General features: G+C 32.2%; 3 protein-coding genes and 1 long non-coding RNA gene across 5 annotated transcripts; 3 read left to right on the plus strand and 1 right to left on the minus strand.

Moving 5' to 3' along the window:
- Positions 1 to 1,987: 1,987 nt before the first annotated feature.
- On the plus strand, positions 1,988 to 3,607 carry LOC107370886 (zinc finger HIT domain-containing protein 2). The gene has a single exon (XM_015938851.3). The coding sequence runs from the start codon at positions 1,988 to 1,990 to the stop codon at positions 3,143 to 3,145; it is 1,158 nt and encodes a 385-aa protein (XP_015794337.2). The 3' UTR covers positions 3,146 to 3,607.
- Positions 3,601 to 5,737, plus strand: LOC107359190 (17-beta-hydroxysteroid dehydrogenase type 6). Its single transcript, XM_015925660.3, has 4 exons — positions 3,601 to 3,784; positions 3,959 to 4,272; positions 4,336 to 4,548; positions 4,756 to 5,737. The coding sequence occupies exons 2-4, from the start codon at positions 4,053 to 4,055 to the stop codon at positions 5,424 to 5,426; spliced, it is 1,104 nt and encodes a 367-aa protein (XP_015781146.2). The 5' UTR covers positions 3,601 to 3,784; positions 3,959 to 4,052; the 3' UTR covers positions 5,427 to 5,737.
- Positions 5,738 to 7,871: 2,134 nt separating this feature from the next.
- LOC107359191 (uncharacterized) lies at positions 7,872 to 10,586 on the minus strand. Its single transcript, XR_003084054.2, has 3 exons — positions 10,445 to 10,586; positions 9,382 to 10,105; positions 7,872 to 9,071 (listed from the first exon to the last, which is right to left on the minus strand). It is a non-coding gene; the product is annotated as an uncharacterized LOC107359191 (long non-coding RNA).
- A 92-nt stretch (positions 10,587 to 10,678) lies between these two features.
- On the plus strand, positions 10,679 to 14,587 carry LOC107359313 (carboxypeptidase B-like). 2 transcript variants are annotated; one of them, XM_015925797.3, is made up of 3 exons: positions 10,679 to 11,688; positions 12,065 to 12,170; positions 13,219 to 14,587. In XM_015925797.3, the coding sequence occupies exons 1-3, from the start codon at positions 11,564 to 11,566 to the stop codon at positions 14,368 to 14,370; spliced, it is 1,383 nt and encodes a 460-aa protein (XP_015781283.1). In that variant the 5' UTR covers positions 10,679 to 11,563; the 3' UTR covers positions 14,371 to 14,587. The 2 variants fall into 2 exon arrangements, with proteins under 2 accessions (XP_015781283.1, XP_089122313.1); XM_089266187.1 differs by lacking the exons at positions 10,679 to 11,688; positions 12,065 to 12,170 and adding an exon at positions 12,475 to 13,138.
- The last annotated feature ends 261 nt before the right edge of the window (positions 14,588 to 14,848 follow it).

Genomic DNA, 14,848 nt, shown 5'->3' on the forward strand with positions numbered 1-14,848 from the left:
GAAATCACATCAAAAGTTATACCACTTGAATAAATCGGTTGTCAGGTTTTTACCAGATTAACAAAGATAAATGGTTACACATGATGTCTCAGAGAAATATCACTCATTAAATGAATTTGCTCTGATTTCTTCGATTTTTAGTCACATGAAGTCATAGTTCATAATAAGATCTAATGCTTATTCTAAGAATGGTGATCGTAGATGATGCCATTCTCGAAATATTGAGACTCGAACTTTTTAGTTTAATGACCAAAATCGAGCGATTGATCGATAAATCAGAGGAATCGTTCAATCCATGATTCGCATAAACAATTCTTATTGGCAAATAATAAGTTTTAGGTCTCTAACTATTACGATCAGAGAAAGAGGTCGATTTAACCGAAAATCGAACTTACGGGTTTTACAGAATCCCAAAATTTTATTTTATTAAATAGAGTCTATTTTATTGTTGGCCATCAAAAGCTAAATCGGGAAAAATGAGTTTGATGAAAAAATATGCTTCCACAATTGTACAAAAACCAATCGAAGTTTTAACTTTGACCTCGATTTTCTCGATAACTAACTATCTGAGAAACTTTTGAGTCACACGAAAGGACACAGTTTTTAATTTCCTACAAATATGCAGAGTTTAAATTTAACAGAAATTCATTTTGACCCGTTTTTGCCCATTTGTGTTTCAGTATTTTTGTAATATTGTGTAAAATTGTGTATAAATGCTACAATAGTGTTTATTGTGTCTTTTTAGTAAAAATTGTCAAACACAAGCATAACAAATATTGGTAACTGTTTGTTTTGTGTGTTGAACAGTTCGACTTTCGTGAAGTGATGGTGTAGCTTGTTCATATAACCAACAAAATATTAAAATTTATCAAAACAAGCTCAAGAATGTCGAGGAATTCACTAAATAATGTTCAGAAAATCGATGGATGTTTTGCATCTTTTATTTTATTCAAGCTAAAGTTGCTTGCATTCAGCGAATTTATGGCCAACCTGCAACAGCCTGCTTTTCACCTAAATGGATTTGGTCACCTTCCAGTTGATTCCGAATGAGAAAGAGCATTTACTCGAACCTTTTCTTTTGTTCAAATTCAAATAAATTCAATACTTTTTTGCATAATAAGCAAAATTGTCGTGTTGTTTTATTCGAGAAATTATGTGCAATGGCAATTGAAGACTAGTTTCATCACCAAGTAGCTCAGGTTTTCACTCTGTGCGTTTCTGTTTTAGCTAAGCCAAAATAATTTCACGAATTTGTAGATTTAAAAGGTGAATCTGTTCATTTCATGCATTTCAAACATGCCTTGCTAGCTGTTGGTCTTGTGTAGCTCTCACTCTGTTAGGAAACTGAACAGAGACTGAACAACCATGTTTCACATTTTTGGCCCAGACGAATATGCATCTAAAACCATTCATTCATATTTGAACATTGATTCAATACTCAAGTTTGATCCATATTTGCTGCTTCAAGCACTAAATTGAGATCTTAATATAATAAGATTACAAATTATAAATATTATTGATCTGGCAGGAAAAGATCGGCAATTCTTGGACGCGATAAATTATAATTTAACAGTGAACTGATTTCAAATTAAGCCTTTTTATAGCAACTGCCATGCAATAAAATTGAACATTAAGATAAATTTATTCTTGACTGACAGCATTAATGAATTAAATCAATTTAGTTATTATTAATGATAAAAAATATATCCATATCAAAATTGAATTTAGTATTTTGGCGCCAAACTCTTGGATCATCTGTTATGAGTTAAAATAAACAGGCAACTTGCATGCTGTTTAAAGGTTTGCCTAACTCCATCCAATTTCATAATAATTTCAACATTTTATTATTTTGAACTGTTGCTGAACTGTCCAATCTTGATTCTATGTATTTTAGTTTCAAGTTTGAAAATAAAATCTCGTCATAAGAAAAAAATCCTTATTATTAATATTTACACTATTTCTAGTGCTTGACTCTCAAAGCATAAACATGAACCGTGAATGCAATTTTTGTTCACAGCCTGGTGCTAGCTATGTTTGCCCAAAGTGTGGTCTTTTCTATTGTTCTTTGAATTGTTATCGTCATCGTAATCATCTAGAGTGTACAGAACATTTTTACAAAGATTTGGTACTTCAAGAGCTGTCCTTGAATACAAACACACAATTGAAGGAGGAAACGATGAAGCTGTTGGAAAGGATGAATTTAGAAGATGAATCACTTGATTTTCAATCACTATTGGATGACGTAGATTGTGCTGGTAAATCTTCGTCTATCTTGGGCCAACTTACTGATGAATACGGTCTACCTGTTGAGGAAAGAGCCAAGTTTGATAAGCTAGTTGAAAATGGAGCTATCTTTAACTTACTTCCAGCTCATTTTTGGGACCCTTGGTATGTCAAAGTTTCTCAAAACTTGATGTTAAAGACTGAAGACGACAAATCTGGTCCTGATAACGAGTATGACGAGGTTGAAAAAGAAAGCGAACACAATTTATATGACGAAATCGACGAAAATGATTATGATGATATTCCAAGTTATCCTACAGATTTACCTAAACTTGCTGAGATTATGAGACAAGAGCCTTCTCCATTGATTAAATGTGCCTTGATTCAAACAATTTTCTCATATTGTGCGATTTGTCGATATTTTGTTGGTAGTCATCTATCGTCTCCTTTGGAACCTTACAATTTAATGGTCGAGCTTTCAGCCCTTGATTCAACGAAAATATCTTATCCAACAACTGGTCAATGCTTACAATTTGTTAGCAGACATTTAATTGAACAAGTTCAAATGCCTTTATGTTTTGTTGAAAAGCTTTATACGGACACTTCGCTAATCATTAAAACTGGAAATCGTTTAGTACTAAGATGTCTGGTCGACATTGTTAAGCTATGCAAGGGAGCAAAAAAGAAGAGACATCCAAAAAGTGATGAAATTGGTCGAATCATTCGGAAAGTGAAATTTTACATGAGTTGGTGTGTCGAACACGAGTCGTTATATCAATCAGATTTACCCAGCGTTCACTTTGAAGCTTTATCGCTGAAAGAGCTGATAAATGAGAATCAAGAAATAAAGAACCGTGGAGAGATTTCGATTTCCAAAAATGCAGATGAAACTAATCGAAAGCTGATTGAAATTGTTGAATAAAAAACTTGACTGGTCCTACATTGAAATGAAGATCTGTCCAAGGCAAAAGGACTATATTCTGAAAATATTCAGCTTGAATTGGTACCAAATTGATGACTCTAATGAAGGACGAATAACTTTAACGCAGCTTGCCAAAATTATCCTACTTTCTCACCTTTCATCAAGTCATTTACTTCTACTGATTATGCTGTATCGACAATATGTGACATTATCTTTAATTTAGGAAGGTCAAAATTCTAAATGGCGTTAACAAATTGTTTTCCACTCTATTTTCATCCACAAACCAAAAGCGCTTATTTAACATACATATCAGCTAGCTAAATGCAGTTTTATGGGACACAAAATGAGGCTTGAATCTCTGAGCAAGAGATTGACCCAAAGTAATCAGCTATGAATTTCAACCATTGGTTTCTGATCTTGAATTAACTCTTTTCATTTGAAAAAGATTGCAAAAACAACTTCACCATGCCCTTGCAAGCATTTAAAAGAAGGAGATTGACCTTAAGGAGCTAGATGAAACAGCCAACAGGCACAGAAAAAGCAAAAAATATTGAAAACTGGGCTGAGTATAATCAGGTCAGAGAAGAAGTTGATTAACTTCTTGGACATCTGAATGCAAAAAAAGAAGCAGTTAAAATTGTAAGTTGTCCCAAGCTACAAATCAAGTTTCCGTTCATAAAATGAATGCTACTCAAAATAATATTTATATTTTAGCCTGATTTCATTTTTAGTTTCTCACTCTTTCTCTTCTTTTACCTCTTCACCATTCCTTCCTTTTTTGCATCATTTTGTGTTATTTCTCTCATTCTACAGAAATACAATCCTTTATTGTTTGTCCAAAGTAGTGATGTAAATCCTAAACAATCCAATCAATAGGATCTTCAAATTTCCTCTGTGAAAATATACAATGTCTCAACAAAAAGCTTCATTCAGACAAATCATCATTTGTTTAGTTATCTTTTTTGGATTCCATTGGTTTGCTCGTAATGGATATGATACTTTTGCTCATACAATTGCTCATCTAGGATTTTTCTTCTTGGCACTTTATCTCTCATGGCATCTGTCAAAGTTCATCTCTTTGACTGAAGTTAAAACAGAACCTAATGATAAAGCTGTTCTGATAACAGGTGAGTTTACCTTAAGGTTTAACATAAATTTTCTTATTAATCCTTTAAAATGATTCTGTTTAGGCTGTGATACTGGTTTTGGGAACATTTTTGCTAAACAATTGAGTAATCTTGGTTATCAAGTTTTTGCTGGAGTTTTGTTCCCTGATCGTGAAGCAGCTCAAAGTCTAGAAAAATATGGACCAAATTTGCATATCATTAAAATGGATGTTACAAAAAATAATGATATTCAAGCTGCTAAAGATTTTGTGATAAACAATCTCAAACCAAATCGAAGTAAGTATTATATTTTTCCCTATTTTTAGCTACAGTGTAGTTAGTCTTAGTATGTTTAACATTTTGATAGAATCAACAACTTGCTATCAAAATAGTACAATTTGGTGTTAAACTGTTTCTAAATTTTGTTTTCTTTGACTATAATACAAATGTATAAGATTTTCTTGTAACAATTTAATCTAAAACATAATTTTTCTTTGTTTACAGAATTATGGGCGATTGTCAATAATGCTGGAATTGGTGGATTCAGTGCAATTGAATGGGGTTCAGACAGCCTTAAAGAAAATTTTCATGATCTGTTTGACGTTAACACATTTGGGGTTGTTAGGGTGACTCGATCTTTCTTGCCATTGCTTCGACAAACTAAAAATTCTCGAGTTGTCATTGTTGGATCATTAGCTGGTCAAGTCACGTTTCCAGGGTTGACTCCATACTCAATGAGTAAACATGCTGTTCGTGCTTTCGGAGACGGACTCAGAAGAGAGATATCTTATTATGGAATCAATGTTTCAATAATTGAACCTAACATGTATGCGACAAGAATCACTGACAATGAGTTTATTTCCAACGTTTCTCGTGATGCCTGGTTAAAATTTCCTGTTCATTTACGAGCAGAACTTGGTGAACAAGAGTATCAACGATTTATGCATTGTCAAACATATCTAAATTGCTTGAAAAGAACCAATATTCAAGAAGTAATTGATGCTCTACTATCAAGTGTGACTACTGAAAATCCACGAGTTTATTACAAAGTTGGTGGTTATACCGATAAAGTGTGGCTTCATTTGTTTTCACTTTTGCCAATTGAAATTCAAGACATTTACTGTGATAAAGTTTACCTCAATTCTATCATAAAGCTGGTTCAAAATCAATCGTGATTGGTTTTTTTGGCTAAGCCGTTTTTGAGCTAAATTTCAAGCATTGCGGATTTTAAATTTTGTCATATTCAAAATTTGTTGAGGTGGATTCTGATAATATCCTCTTAATTGATCTACTAATGCTGCTAAATCATTAAATTCATAGGAGCAAATGATGGAACTCGCTTCAGCAACTTCTTCAGAAACTTCAAATTATCAATTTATCTGATGCTTACCGTGGCATTTTGTTGGACTTTATCATAACCTTTGTTAACATCCTATGCTCAAGAAAATGGATGATTAATAAATAAAACATCATCTGTAAATTATAACTTTATGATTCAAGTTTTTCTTTATCTTTCAAATGGGTCTTGGTAAAGGATTTTAAATCCCTCAGCTAAATTGGATCATTTTTTAAAAATATTCCTTCTCCATAAAATTTAAAGTTACAATCGATAGTAGTAAAAAAAAGAGAAGTTACAGCCAGTTCCGGTACTTCCGGCCTCCATTTGAAGCCAGGCACTTCTGACCTCGCTTTACAGCCAGGTACTTCCGTTAAATTTATCGCTTGGTCCTTAATCAAAATCTTAGCCTGAATAATTAAAACCTAAGCCTTTTCGGTGCCCTTTGTTTCGCAAAGATAACAGATAAGATGACAAATAAGGTACAAAAGTTAGCTCGCATGTACATTATTTGCTGATAAAAGTTTGATTTGCAAAAATTGGCTGAAAAGGCTTAGGTTTGAATTATTCAGGCTAAGATTTTGATTAAGGGCCAAGCGATAAATTTAACGGAAGTACCTGGCTGTAAAGCGAGGTCAGAAGTGCCTGGCTTCAAATGGAGGCCGGAAGTACCGGAACTGGCTGTAACTTCTCTTTTTTTTACTACTATCGATGCTTTCTGGAAAAAATGAACTATTGATACATACTTTGCCATTTACATTTACATTTACATTTAATTTTGCTATTTAATCAATAATTTAACTGGGAAAATTCTTAAGTCATGCTTAAATCTTATGCAGCATCTCTTCGCTTATCAAATATTATTAATTTAAGAGATGACAGCTTTGAAGAGCTTGAATTTTCTAAGTTATCAGAAAACCCTGATTTATTTAATACATCTCGCATTACTAACTTTACATCTTCTATCGAGCTAATTGTGTAATGAATTATAAATTTTGAAAAGAATAGTGATGACTCATGAAAGCCAGTAACTCATAACCTCTTCAATGTAGAATCTATCAGTTCATGGTTTTAGAGTTCTTATCGAAATATTGATCACTTGAGGCTTTAAAATTGCCACGGATTGACGATTTCGGCCATTTACATCACATATCACTCTAACGGCTTGAAGCCAAAAATGCTCGACTTCTGACTTAAAATTGGTAGAATGACACAAAACGAGTTCCGCTGATGAGCTACTTGAGATTAAAGTTTAAATGGGCTAGACTGAGGCTGCATTTGCGAATGAGTGCATTTCCACCACAATCATGTTTTTTAACGTCAAACTTCTTCGTCAACCATTTTGAATGGGCTCAAATAAAAAAGTGTCGAATGAGTTGAATAATAAAATTATTCAACTAATATTTTCACAGATTTAACGTTCCTTAGTTCGGAAAATGAAGAAAATATCTCGTGAACAGGTGTTGTTTTACGGTAGATGTTCAAATTTAACAAGATAATCTTATTCGAAGACGAGCTCGAAAGTGATTTCATTCTTTTCATCACACAATTACTCAGTATGAATGGGAAAGTTGCGCGAGTTTATAGCAGAACCGAATTAATCGGTGATAAGCAGAAGGTTACCGGAATATTGTCCAAAGTTTGGAGGTCAATTTTCCATAAGCAGCTTGAACAGTTCGCAGAGTCAGAGATCGCACGAAAAGACTCAACTAACAGTAATTAGATTCGATCAGATTGGAGTAACACTTGATTTCAAAGAATCGACTAGAATTTCAAATGAAAAATGTATCGTAAAATTGATTGTTACAATTTCAAGTCGATTCTAATTTTGAATTTTAACGACATTCGAATCTGATTAATCTGTTTCAACATTTTCTTCCTGAGATGAAAATTTAATGGATTGTTTCATGAAATATTACAGTTGGCTGCAAAAGAAATAATTTCAACCAATTAAACTTTCATTTCAAGTGATAGTGAATCAATATTTTATTGCATTGTACTGACCAGGAAACTATTGAACCGTTACAACATCAAACCAAACTGGACTGTAGAAAGTGATTTAGCCTTAGTAACAAAAAAGGTCAACGGATTGTTTTGAAGGTTGCTAAACCCTTAACATCTTCATCTGATCTTTGTATTCAACCTCACTTACAATCATTTTTGCGTGATTCAATTCAATTCAACTGAATACAAAACAAAAAGCTACTCCAATTTACTTCAAGTGTCTCACCAAGAATACTGTAAATAGCAAACAGAAAGTTCATCATTTGTTGTTTCATTCATGTTACTATTTGAAATGTGATTTATTTGAAAACAGTGATCAAACACTCAGATAAATTTTCATTTTGAAACAATACAATTTAATGAAAAAAATATGATTATAAACTGGAAAATGAATAAATTTATAGCTTATTTGGCTGAATGAACAGCAATTTGAAATGCTTTCCTTTACTTTAATATACTTGGCTATAGCTTGTCGTCTTAATTGTTTTACTCGTTATCAATTGCGTGTATGGTAATTTACTGATTATGATGTTCGTGAGGATGATGACAATGAAACAATCTTAACGGTTTCAAATGACTAAGTTGTGATTAAGAAACTGGTTTACAATTGTTAACCTTGTTGCTTGGATTAAGTTTTATAATGGAAACCAATAGTGCAATCAATAAAATTAATTTAACAAATAATGGCAATCAATGGAATTGCTGGTTTCACTGAGTAAAAGCCAGTTCATTTATTTTGAATCAATCTGAATGTAAAATCAGAAGATTCAATCAAATTGAGTGTTTAACTGATTGGATTGAGTTTGAAAAATTTGCCTTAAAGATGAAAATGAAATTGAAAGTTCAACTTGCAACCAATTGAAAACAATTAGATTTGATATAAAACCTGGGATAACCTGATCTATTGAATTGCCATTACCATTAAATTTCACCTTTAGTTGAAAAGGTTACACTCAATGTAGAAAGGTTTCAACTACAATTCCTGATGTGATTACAATCAGTCCGCAAAAATTAATGATCTCAATGTTTACCAACTTTAGCAGGAGAAAAATGGAAAGCATAACTAAATCTGATTTAAAACAATTTAACTCAATTCAAACAGTGAAAACCTTTTGTCTGTAAAGTCTAACAGTTTCACAGCTTCGTCTAGCAAATGATAGACTCTATTGTGCATTGACTATCAGCTATTTGATTATCATTGATTGATCAATTCACGAAATCAACTCAGCTAATTGTGTTAACTTTCCGCTGTAACAATACATATTTGTATTGTTACTAATCAACATTATGGTTCAACATCTTGAGATTGGTATCACCAGGAAGTAATCTTGAGTCTTTTGGCTAACTCGGAATAAGATTAGGTTAACTGGTTATTATGATTTCAAAATCTGGTGAGATTTGGTCAAAATCCTTTTAGGTTTGGGAAAATCTGGTCCAATTAGCACCAGAATCTGGTAAATTTGGTAAACATCTTGTCAATCTGAAAAAAATAGAGTAAAAAGAAGATCAGAATTGGGTAAAATTTGGTTTTTGCCTTCACTTGTTTTTGCAACTTGAAGATGAAATTTCTGAATCAACAATCATCTTAATTCAGGATTTCTTTTCATATAATCCGATTTAGAATCCAATATACTGAATGAATCTTGCATGCTAATCAGTTGTTTTGGTACATCAGATTGAATATAAAAAGTGATTGTCTGTCTTGTTTAATTTAACATTCAATCTGTAATTCACTTTCACTCTTTTTTGATGTGATTGTTAATGTTTAATGAGGTTTCAATTGTAATTACTTTTTTAGTCTTACTCCATTATAATGTTAAATACAATTAACAGTTGGTTTATCTTCATTTGATGAGTTGTTGTTGTTGTTTTCAGTTGATTAACTTGAATTGGTTATTGTTGGTATAAATATAAATTTCATCAGAACAGGTATTATTGACTCGACTGTCAGAACTAATCAGCCAAAATAGATGATTAAAAAAGAGAAAGTGGTTAATTGTTAGATTTAGATAGTAAAAGTTTGCCAAGTCGAGTATTTATTATGAATTGATCCCAAACTGATTAAAATTGCCCACATTTTTTGGCTCCTCAATCGTAATTAGAATCAACTAGAAATTTTCATTCATTTTGATTGATTTAAATGATTTGAGTTTGAATTATAACAGTTTGAGTTGCAATTGGATTATCTTGATGTACAGAAACCACAAATTGTTATATTCAGGCCTAAAACACCGACTATTTTGATGCATCCAAGCTTATGACTAGGCTCAACCTTGATCTAATGTTATCGATGGTTAATCACATTCAGTTGATCAATGATCATCTTAATCATCAAACTGTTCAACGTTAGTTTAATATAAAAAAGTGGAAAATCAGAAAGTGGATCTCAAATTGAAAACAATATTGGTTATGGAGGTAAATGGTTGAGCTGCGATTATTCAATTTTAAAAATACTCAAACTTTGAATTTGATTGAGCCTTTTGATATCAGTTATCAGCAACTCAAGATATTTATCTGATATGAGAATAAAAATAAAATAAAATTGAAAAAAATGAAAAAATATCGGAACAGATTAATCAAAGAAGACCTAAAATTTAATCGTCAGCATTTACATTTCTAATATCAAGGAAAAGTAAAAAAGGAAAAAAAACAAAACAGACTTTCAAGACTTTAGGCTTGTATTTAGAAATTATAATTAAGCTATTAATCGCTAAGCACAATGATCAAATTGTAAGCTCAAAGTAGGACACAATACAACCATTATTAAGTAATTAATATTGCGATTATTCATTAAAAACCTTATAATTAGAGGAATGGAAAAATTGGAAACGTCTAATGTTAATTTGTACTTACGCTTTATCAGGAAATTTGAATCCTCATCTAACAGTCAAAGGTAGCTTCCTTGAAACATCCCAAAACACAATTTACTGTTATTAGCTATCGAAATCTTACTCAACATTACCTTCAATGAATTGTTCAGAATCAGTGAATGTCATTTAGTTGGTTGGGTAACGATCATCTGGTTAAGAAGCGTTACAAAAAGACAAACTAATAAGGACAAAAAGAGTAAACAGAACACACACATTGAAAACAAATGTTACCCATTTTATGCTATCTGTTGATCATATGGTAAAAATGAGCGCCTAATCGTTCCCTCGCATTTACCAGTTTTTTTTGTGCCACCAAATTCAAATTGGATTGTTGATTGTTAATATGTGATCTTTATTGTTAGTTATTATTATTGTGGATTGTGTTCAAATTTAAAATATCATTTGGAAATTGTTAATATTTTATTTTTATATCAACCTCAAACATTGTAAACCAATATTTTGTTAAATCTTCCTGTTTGTCTTACCTTTTTCTTCTTCCTCTTTCCCTTCCTTCTTTTATTTCTTTTATCTTCTCTTCAATATCATCATCATTACCATCACTATCAACATCTTCTTCACCATCAACATAATCTCAACCAAAAATCAACATCAGAACAAACAGGATTCCTGCTGGACACTGTAAACTCTCGCTTTCTGTTTCTTCCTCCTCCTTTAGTTCATTTTTTTTCACCGTCTTTACCTTTCTTACCTTTCATTTCACTCTCCCATTTGTCTTTTCTTACCTTCTCTCTTCCTCATCATCGTTGTCTGTTCTTCATTCTTCAATTTTCACCGTAAAAGTTACAGTTATAATACACTTTTTTTCCTTCTCCGTTTGTTTCATTGTTCTGTTGGATTACATCTTACCTTCCAAACAACTAATCAACTGTATTTGGTTATATGTCATTGTGGATCTGTTACAGTGTTTGATCAACATGATTAATCATCACAACAATCGTCCATCTAACTATCGGATTAATTTATTTCATTAGCTGTTTCTTATTAAGCTATACGGACATATCTTATACTGAATTTCACTAACACAACCCATGATCTTTCTTGAAATCAATCTCTAGTCTTTTCAATTGTTTAACCAATTACCATGAGTAAACAACCTTTTTTTCTCATTTCTTTCATTGTGACAATCATCAACTGTTCTAATTTCGTATCAACATTATCGTCAGATTCATTGTCAAGATCAATTTCTGTTCCAAGGAATTATTCTGGGTATGTTTTCACTTTTCCTTTTGTCAATGCACTTGTCATTGCCCATTAAAATGCAGTTTATGACAATTTTCCCAACCAAATTAACTCTCAAACTTTCCTACCAATTAGTTGATCAATGTCATGACTAGCAATAAACACCTCTGATCAGAAAATTGATCAATTTTTACATGTAAGATAAAATCAATTGGCAAAACTGCGCTTGTTTTGGCGTCATAAACATGTTTCAATGTGATTTGAAACAATTAGTGTTAAGTACAAGTGTAGTCTTGTTTGTCTGAATTTGTTGATCAACTGATTGTGATTGTTATAAAATGCATTTTAATGATCAAATTAGACCAATTGATTAAATTTGTTTTTCCTTTCATTGGAACCAAAGACACACAGTTGTTAAATTATTATCAAATGAAGTACCAAAATTATTTCCGTTTTTTAATGGATCAACTTTAAGCCATCAACAAGGATCCAAAAACTCAGATAATGAGGTAAGACTTTATAATTACTAATTAACTAACCATTTAAAATTAAATTTGCTTCCTAATGCATGTTAATTTAGAGCCTCAAAAGATTTAGATGTTGATTAAATTTAATCATTTCGCTTTCATCTAACATTGCTTCATTTATGACTAAAATTTTTAAATTCATTTTCTTCCCTCAATTGGTTTTAGTAATGAAAATAGTTTACAAACCAATATTTGATTGCACTTTGAACCAGTTTTTATTAAAAAATATTAATTTTTACCAAATTGTTACATCAAAATTAATGGTAAAGATAAATAATCTTTTTGTTTCATATAAAGTAAAAAGTTTATTTGAGAAATTAAATTTATTTCGGTTTGTTTTACATTAAATTGTTAGTTTAATTTGATAGATGTTTTGTAATGAAATTGGCATTAGATTGAATTGCATTTGGCTTGATTGTAGTTTGGTTACACCATCCAACTGTCTGATTGTTGCATCCAATTTGTTTAACAATTTATTCGTAGAAATTTTCGATTGTCGTTTAAATCACATTTGATTGTTCTTGCTTAGTATCTTTTTAATTAAAGTAACTATGAGACAATCTGGTTGATTTTCAGCTGTTACCAGCCAATTTCAATATCCAATTGTCAATATCTGATTAAGATCTAGTTGATTCTTGTGTAAACTCCTTGTTTCATCTTGAGCAATTGAATAACTGGATAATGATTGAAACATTTTAATGTTGATTTAGCTGAAAAATTGCATTAACGGTGATTAAATTTAAAGGTGCGATAACTGGTTTCTTTGATTGGGTGTTGACAGTTAATTGGCCATGAAACTGTAACCCGTTGTTGTTAGTACAACTATTATTGCTGTTGTTGTCAACCAGATTAAATTGATTAGTTAAACTAAATTTTGTCGACCAAAAAGTAAACAATAATAAAAATGGTGCAAAAATGGTGAAAAATTCAGGATAATGATTGAGAGCGAAGTAGGCCTGAAGAAATGCACAGCGTCAATCAATTGCCAACAAAAAATTAATTAATGTCTTTTTTACTCTTCTTTCAACAGTTGGAGGAGTTATGGACTGTCAATGAAATGAACAGCACATTTAGCGTTTTAAGACTTGGTCCAGCCCATCGGCATCGATTGAAACGATCAACAGGTTATTCAATCATATCAGATGACCTTCAAGAATGGATAAACAGAGGATTTGGACCCAATATCCGGTCAGCTAGGTCAACGAAAAGGATTGAATCAGTTTTGGTGCGTGATTTTAGGCTTGACAAGTATCAGCCATTAGATGAAATTTATCGTTACCTTGATGAGCTTGTCAATGTGGCTCCGGTTCGGGTATTTGACATTGGTGAGACTCACGAAGGACGTAAGATTAAAGCAATTGAGATTCGTGGTAATTCCCAAGATCCTCGTTTGGTGTGGATCGATGCAACTATTCATGCAAGAGAATGGATCAGTCCGGCAACAATTATCTACATCATTGAACAAGCCTTGGTAACAAAGGCTAAAGTTAACTTCCTAATGGTTCCAGTATTTAACCCAGATGGTTACGAGTATTCTTGGACAGTTGATAGACTTTGGAGGAAGAATCGTCGTCTCAGTTCATCAACAAGCCCATTATCACCTTCATCTTTACCAAACTTACCTCGATCAGCCGATGCAATGACCGAAGAGTGCAATGGAGTTGATCTTAATCGAAATTTTGATGCTTCTTTTGATGGACAAGGTTCTTCGGATGATGTTTGCTCTCAACTTTATCAAGGGCCATCACCTTTTTCTGAGCCTGAGACACGATCAGTGGGCCATTTAATTTGGACGATGAGGAAAAACATCAAGCTTGCCATTAGTATTCATTCATTTAGTCAACTTTGGGCTTGTCCATATGCCTACGATACAGCTCCTACACCTCATTATCGTGAACACATGGAGGTTCTGAAAGCCATCCAAGATGCTGTTTATAAAACACATGGTGTCCAGTATACTATTGGTCCTTTGTCGACATCACTTTATGTTGGATCAGGTTTCTCCATGGATTGGATGTATGAAAGAGCTGGAATTGCCCACAGTTATCTGGTTGAATTGCGTGATAAAGGAGTTTATGGATTTCTGCTTCCTGCTGATCAAATTATTCCAACTGCTACTGAGACTTGGGCAGGAATTAAGGCTGCAATATACAAAGTATTAGACGTGAAAATTAGATCTTGAATAAGTGATTTAAATTAACATTTCCCTTTTTCATTAATGTTGCCTTTTACTAATTGCCTCGATGAATTGAGGTATCACATTTGATGTGGATGAAGATATTTTTACATAACAAATGACTGGGACCATTTGTAATACAAAAGCTTTTTTTAACACATTGTAATTGCCGAAAGTGTACAGTATTTATCTGTAAAGAAATAAATTTATGTATTTATATTGACCTGTTATCTCTAGTTTTGTTAGAGCTGTAATTGATTACAATTTTAAACAATTCATTGGATCATTTTATTAACAGTTTTTCAAGTGATTCACGAAATATTAGATGAGATGAAAGTCAGGCTCATAGACTCCTAGGGTTACCGATAAACTGGTATGACTTGCACCTGAATTTGTGTATCAAGTCAAAAAATTTTCAGTCTTTTTTGGTTTTGTTCAATGGTGTGTTAAATTAATTTATGGCATATCATCCGGAGTTAATTGT

Source organism: Tetranychus urticae, chromosome 1 (genome assembly GCF_039701765.1).
Source record: "Tetranychus urticae isolate SD_2017Ah chromosome 1, NJAU_TeUrti_SD_1.0, whole genome shotgun sequence".
NCBI lineage: Eukaryota > Metazoa > Arthropoda > Arachnida > Trombidiformes > Tetranychidae > Tetranychus > Tetranychus urticae.

Excerpts from the sequence above, each read along its gene's own strand:
- LOC107359313 (XM_015925797.3), top strand. The coding sequence starts at position 11,564 with ATGAGTAAACAACCTTTTTTTCTCATTTCTTTCATTGTGACAATCATC. Across the intron at positions 11,689-12,064 it reads GTTCCAAGGAATTATTCTGG|ACACACAGTTGTTAAATTAT; the intron begins GTATGTTTTCAC and ends TTGGAACCAAAG. Across the intron at positions 12,171-13,218 it reads CCAAAAACTCAGATAATGAG|TTGGAGGAGTTATGGACTGT; the intron begins GTAAGACTTTAT and ends TTCTTTCAACAG.
- LOC107359190 (XM_015925660.3), top strand. The coding sequence starts at position 4,053 with ATGTCTCAACAAAAAGCTTCATTCAGACAAATCATCATTTGTTTAGTT. Across the intron at positions 4,273-4,335 it reads TAAAGCTGTTCTGATAACAG|GCTGTGATACTGGTTTTGGG; the intron begins GTGAGTTTACCT and ends GATTCTGTTTAG. Across the intron at positions 4,549-4,755 it reads CAATCTCAAACCAAATCGAA|AATTATGGGCGATTGTCAAT; the intron begins GTAAGTATTATA and ends CTTTGTTTACAG.
- LOC107370886 (XM_015938851.3), top strand. The coding sequence starts at position 1,988 with ATGAACCGTGAATGCAATTTTTGTTCACAGCCTGGTGCTAGCTATGTT.